Raw genomic sequence first — 6,854 nt, 5'->3', positions numbered from 1 at the left:
AAAAGTACCAAAATAAAAAATGTCGTAAAGTAAGTGAGACGAAGGGAGTAAATATTAGTATAATATTTTATATTTAATTAATATAATTATATATTACTCTCGCCGTCCAATTTATAAATAAGTATTTACTTTTGGCATTGAGTTTAAAAAATAATAATATTTTAATTTTAATTAATAGTTAAAAATAATATAAAGATAATTTTGCCTTATTTTTGGTATAAAAGCAAAAAGTAAATGTTGGGCACAGCATATTACTATCAAATACTCCCTCCGTCCGACTATAATGGTCACATTTACTTTTTGCATCATTGTACTTATCATTAAAAATATTCTTGTATTTGTATAATTTTTTGTACAAATATTATTTTGTTAGTATTATAAGACACTAATTGAAGTATTGTGCAATTTTTTCTTAATTTGTACTACATTTTGATATAGTAAGTAATACTCGAAGATTAACACGCAAAAAGTAAATGAGACCCTTAGAGGCGAACGAATGTAGTATAAAATATTCCTTCCGTCCCAACTCAAAGTATAATTTTTACCATTTTCGTCGATCTCACTCCATAGTATCTCTTTCTTATTTTAGTAAAAATAATTATACACAAATACCAAAAAATACTTAATTTTTATGTAACTTACAAATATATTACTACGTATAAGTTATTTTATACAAAATACACACTTCCACTAATTAATAAAATATTATTATTTTTTAATTTATTATAAAATTTTGGAGCGGGATAAAAAGAGTAATATTTTTTGTATAGGACAAAATGCATATAAAATTTCAATGACACCAAAAGTTTTGCTTCTATGAAAAGTCATCATAAAATTTTTCTTTCATTGTTATATTCTATTTCCTTATACAGTTGTAATAATATACATTTTTAAAAAATATTATTTAATTTATTATATTCTATATAAAGAGTAATATTTATTTTTTGCATATAGATTTTTTAATATTGGTACTATATTGAATTGTAATAAAAAAGACGAAAACATCCTTATTAGTATTATGTCATATAAAAGTGATAGCATTTGTATAATATATTGTAAGTGGTAAGGGTATTTATTATATTAGGTAAATAGTACAATTATTAAATTAAAAAATATTATAATTTTTTATACCAAATTTTGTGTATTGGTTTTAGTTACTTTTAGGTTGTTCGTTTTAAATTTTTTAATATATGTTTTTATTACCTATTATTATTTTTTAAATATTAAATCAAATATATATTTTATATTATAGTATTAAAATTTAATTTTATATTAAAATATCACAATAAAATATTTATTTAAATTTAAAATTTACTATTAAAAAATTCAAATATCCAAATAAACTTGTATTTCAATTTAATTTGGTTGAACCTGTCATGGGAATCGGTATTTCCATAATATTTCTATCTCAAATCTTTTTTATTATTGTTAATATATAATTTTTTTTTTTAAAAAAAAGAAAATTAAAAAATTACCTAAAATATTAAAATAAACAAAAAAAAAAAAAAAAAAAAAACTAAGCCAATTCTTATAAAATCGCAAAATTTTAGAGGGAAGCAAATAAGTCGGTCAAAGAAAGCCTGATATTCTTACGAAGGCTTAAAATGTGGAGAGCGACGAAAAATACTGTTAAGGATCCGTTCAACACTCTGTAACGAGTAGACACATACACATTCATCATATTTAAACTTTGATTAAATAAATCAAATAAATTCATATGAGTGTGTATATATATTGGCTGTTAGGAGGTGAGGAGTATTGTCATTCTGTGATTCGTTACATTGCCTGTACTGTACTGTACTGTAGTGTGGTGTGGTGTGGTGTGGCGTCGGATGGGAGACCACTACAGTAGCAGCAGCGTGTCTGTGGCTGCCACTGCCGCCTTTTGCAGCTGGCCCTGAAAGTGGAACGGTTTGATTTATTTTCGTTTTTTTTTTTGATGTTCGAGGATGTGGGTGCGCTTTTGTGAGAGAGGTTTGCATGTTTGGTTGATGAGTTAGGAGCGAAGGAAGAAGCCGCGGGGAGGCATGGGTTAATTGGGTTAATGGAGATAGGAGGAGGAGGGGCGTGTTCTCAGGGGTTTGTTTTTTAATGGTTTTTTTTTTTTTTTTGTTTTGTTTTGGTCTTGTTGTGGCTGCGTGTGTGTTCATTAGCTGTTTGTTATTTGTAGCGGAGCTGTTTTGATTATGGCATTGTGTTGTTTTGTTATTGTTGTGAAATTTTGTGTTATTTGTGAGGTTTTATTTGGGGGAGGGGTTTAGTCTGTGTGTGTGTGTATTTTGTTGTTGTTGTGTGTTGTGGATGTTGGTGTTTGATGCTTTTGAAGAGCATCGGAAGGATTGATGATGAAGGTTGACGATGGAATGGAGGCGGTGCTGGGGGAGATCGATCAAGTGACGTCATCTTTGGATTTGGATCAGCAGCAGCATCATCACTTTCTGAGCAATGCTAATGCTAATGCTGCTAATTCTTCGGCTCTTTATCATCACGTTGATTGTGGCTATGGCCACACATACACCATTGGTGCGGCGGCAAACACTATCCGGGAGGCTCAGGGGAATAATTTCGACGGATTTTACGAATCTCGAAAGCACAGCTATGGCGGACTCGCACATTCGCCTATCAGCGATTATTCTTTGCCATCTGATGGTTCTTCCTCTAGTTTGTTCTCTACTGCTGGTGGCTCACACTCTGACAATGGATCACAACCTCTTCACCAATTTGAAGAGTTTAATGGTTGGAATCTAAATCTGGCTGATGATTTTAATTTGTCCAGGGATTTTAACAAAATGTGCATTAACGATGAGCAGCCGAATGCTTCTGTGTATCAGAATGGGGTTCGATATTTCAATCCCTTTCAATCTGTTGCTGGTGCTGTGCCGGAGAGTCTTGAAAATTTCAGAGCATCGAGTGGTTATATGAATGGTTCTAGCAGAGGATTTAACCCCATCATATCAAGAGAACCACTACGGACTGATGGATGGGACCGTAGTTCTGGAATTCAAAACAATCCTGCAATGGCTAGTTTATGGGGACAGGGACAGGGGCAGGGGCAGTGGTATTCGTTCGGTCAGCCCGACAGATTCCCTAGGCAGCCAGATTTCGACAGAAGTGCTGTTCCTGGTTACAACATTCATCGAAATAATGTGTTGGCCAGTGGAAATCTTCCAATGGGATATGTCATGCCCGAGGCAATGGCCTCTTTCGACAACAATTTCGCTGGCAGCCCATCATTGTATGCTTCGCAAAATAGGATGAACCTGGGAAGCTCCTATTATTCACCTAACATGGTTGAGATGGCGCCGATGATGATGCCTTGCTATAATGCTGGAGATCCACAAAAGTACCATGCAGCAGCTCTTAATGGAAGAAATGGAAATGGAGTTCCAATTCGAATGACTCAGGGGAGAGTTGAAACCTTAATCAAGGAGGATAATTTTTCCGGTTCAGGAGAAGGCATCAAGCATGGGATTCCAAAAGATGGAAAGTCGAAGGTGGATAAATATGCTCATGAGAGAGGCTTTAACAAGAATAAAGAGAAGAGTTGGCGGCCAGATGTTGGTCATATGTACAATGCTGATAGTTACAAGGGTCCCAGGAAGTCTTTCCCTTTCATTCTGCCATCCAAGTGCAGCTCCCTTGCTGAAGCTCGAGGATCCATATATCAAATCGCAAAGACTCAGAATGGATGCCGGGTATTGCAGAGGCTGTTTGATGAAGGAACTCCTCGAGACGTGCAGATAGTCTTGAGTGAGATAATTGACCACACTGCTGAACTCATGATGAATCCATTTGGAAATTATCTCATGCAAAAGTTAATGGAGATGTGCGTAGATTACCAGAGGACGCGCATACTGATGAAGGTGACTGAGGTGCCGGGGCAGCTAATGAGGATATGTCTAAGTTCACATGGGTATGCTTGTCGAATACTTGGGTTGTCGTGTTTCCCTAAAGCCTTGTGCTAACTAACACCATTTCTGTTGTTTTCTTATAAACAGCACTAGGGCGGTCCAGAAGTTGATCGAGCTTCTCACTACAAGGCAACAAATAGCCATGATTATTCCAATCCTCAAAGCAGGATTTCTCACTCTGATCAAGGATTTAAATGGAAATCATGTTATTCAGAGGTGTTTGGAATGCTTTAGCTATGAAGACAAGGAGGTAATTCACTTTCCACACCTATCTTAGCTTGATAATGCATTGATGGAACAGTATATGAAGTCATTGCCTGTATGTTTTAGTTTCTCTCATATTTAAAATGCCGATCATAATTTAGTTTGGGTTTTGTTTTGTTCTGCTTTCATGTGATTTTTCCTGGTAAAAACCTGCACTTGTTATTTCTGAAAGAAGTTTTAAAATCACACTTTCGAGCAAGTGGCATTTACAATAATATAGATCACATAAAGCATTCTTTTACAGCACCATGGGGAATGACATTAGTAGTATTCTAAAAATGTTTGCTTCGATATTTCTATAAGCTCACTCTGTCACTGGAATGAGTTTAGTTGGTTCACCTAGAACTCAACTCAAGCTTGAGCCAATTCTTGTATAATGTTCTTAGGCTTGTTAGTAATTTTACTTGTTATATATTAGAAAATGATTAAAACCCATTTACATTAATGTATGTACTTAAATATTTTGAGATGAAAGTAATTAGAATTTGAGTATGGTTTGTGAGATCGACTAGATACTACTTCAAGATCCTGAGATGAGGTCAAGTACAATATATGAGTTTGTCCAGCTTGACCTCAAGCTTACAACATCGTATGTACAAGAGATCAAACTCTTGTAGTATCCATTTTTAGTGTTTGATGCTGAATCTGCCCTTCTGCCTCCGCTGTGCTACTATGTCACTACTTCCTGCTACATGCAAATGTAGATATCTCTTCCTCCAATGATCACTTTGTGAGGTTTGTTAACAATGTGTATCAGGTAGAAATATTGTTATAATTTTTAATCGTTTTTAAGATATGCAACATTGTAAAATTTATCAGAGGTTGGGCTTCTCTGCTAGCACAGTTTGCTATTGTTTTCTTTTATAGACGGACTTTGGAAGGACAGCGTAAGATTCTAAGTGATGTTGATTCTTGTAACAGCTACAGTTCACGCTGCTTGATGCGTATAGGATGCTCATAAATTTTTGCACTACAATCATTTTTGAACAAACATTTGTTCTCACTTTCCGTATGTTCTTGATGAGGTCATATATAAGTAAAATTCTGTGTCTGCTATATGCTGCATTGTTTCCAAGAATAGAATTTTGATGTTTTATAGTAAGCTGATGGATCCTAACTTACTATATTGTATTCCATTATCAGTTCATTTTTGTAGCTGCTATGAAACACTTTGTTGAAATTGGAACACATCAACATGGATGCTGTGTTCTGCAACGTTGCATCTACCATGCAACAACTGAGCATTTTGAAAATTTGATCACAGAGGCTTCCGAGAATGCATTATTGCTTGCTCAAGATGCGTATGGGTAATGTTACTTTTTCTATTACCTATTTTAATACTTTTTTGTGGTCTTGGTGTGTTCTTCGGAAAAGTTTCTCAATTTTTATAAAATATATAACATTCAACACCCAAAGAAACATTTTACTTGAGATGTATATATATATTTTAGCTCATTACATATGCTAATGATACAAACATGACATCGCTTATCTGCATTTTCTGGTTTAAGTTGGCCTCTAACAAGTTCAAGAGCTAACTCGTCCATGGCTGGCTTTCTTTATTTTACCTACAGATTATTTTTCCGGGTTTGTAGTTGACAGCCAAAACATGTACACTATCAGTTTTCGTTATCTTTCTGCCACATGCTTTTATTCTTTCTCATTCTGTCTATACACTGAGATTACATTTCTTTCTGCATCCAGAAATTATGTCGTTCAGTTCATTTTGGAGCGTAAGAACACATTCGCCACAGCAAAATTGACATCTCGGTTTGAGGGCAAGTACGTGCAACTATCTACACAGAAGTTTAGTAGCCATGTGGTTGAAAGGTGCCTTTTGGTTGCAAACAATGAACTCCGAGCAAAAATCATCCGCGAATTGCTATCCACTTCCTACTTTGATCAGCTGCTTCAGGACCCTCATGCAAACTACGTCATTCAGACTGCTCTACATGTCTCTGAGGTAATATATATATATATTATTCGACAAAAATCTCTCTTACTATTTATTTATCTTCCTGTACTCAATTCGCCTAAATTTTGCAATATCTAGGCTAAGTGGTCTTGAACTTGAACTTGTAGGAAACCACCCTTAGTTAATATTCTTCATATACAAATTTGTTGGGTAAGGTTGATGATCAAGTGCTGTTTTTGGTTTGGGTTTCAGAATCAGGGACGGCTGCGCATAACGTTGATCCAAGCTATTGAATCGTATCGTGCAATTGCGCGGAACTGCCCATACTCGAAGAGGATCTATTCCAATAAGCATCTGAGAAGATCGCACTCCTAAAATAATGCTGCTGCAACGGATGTTGTGTTCTTCCTGGTGGTATTTGCATTCTGCTCTCAGCAGCCAGCCAGCCATCTTAATTACAACATAAGACGCATTTCATTTTCATTTGTTCTGCATAAATTTAACTTGCTGTCGATGGCGACTTGAGTTGATGTTTTTGTCTTAGTCTCTCTTGTTTTCTTTTATTTTGAGTAAAGATGAGGCTGCTGCTGTTTTCCTGTTTAGGTTTGTTCTGTTTGGTGGCTATCTTAATAACATGGAGATACATTCATACATACTTACATCCATATGCATATCGTGTACTAACTAACTGAGACCATCTACAATGCACAAATTTTAAAAACTGTTTTTATATTTGTTCTTTTAAATATTCAAACAACTCAATA

The 6,854-nt window shown here is 34.9% G+C and overlaps 1 protein-coding gene across 1 annotated transcript; it reads left to right on the top strand.

Moving 5' to 3' along the window:
• The first annotated feature begins 2,345 nt into the window (after window positions 1–2,345).
• On the top strand, window positions 2,346–6,465 carry LOC127252376 (putative pumilio homolog 13). Its single transcript, XM_051276529.1, has 5 exons — window positions 2,346–3,913; window positions 3,999–4,161; window positions 5,319–5,482; window positions 5,880–6,138; window positions 6,349–6,465. Exons 1-5 carry the CDS (start codon window positions 2,346–2,348, stop codon window positions 6,463–6,465), a joined length of 2,271 nt encoding a protein of 756 aa, XP_051132486.1.
• Window positions 6,466–6,854: the final 389 nt, after the last annotated feature.

Source organism: Andrographis paniculata, unplaced genomic scaffold (genome assembly GCF_009805555.1).
Source record: "Andrographis paniculata isolate CXL003 unplaced genomic scaffold, ASM980555v1 Contig46END, whole genome shotgun sequence".
In the NCBI taxonomy this organism is placed as follows: Eukaryota; Viridiplantae; Streptophyta; class Magnoliopsida; order Lamiales; family Acanthaceae; genus Andrographis; species Andrographis paniculata.
The sequence above is the reverse complement of the archived record's forward strand: the minus strand, read 5'-3'. Positions and strand labels throughout refer to the sequence as shown.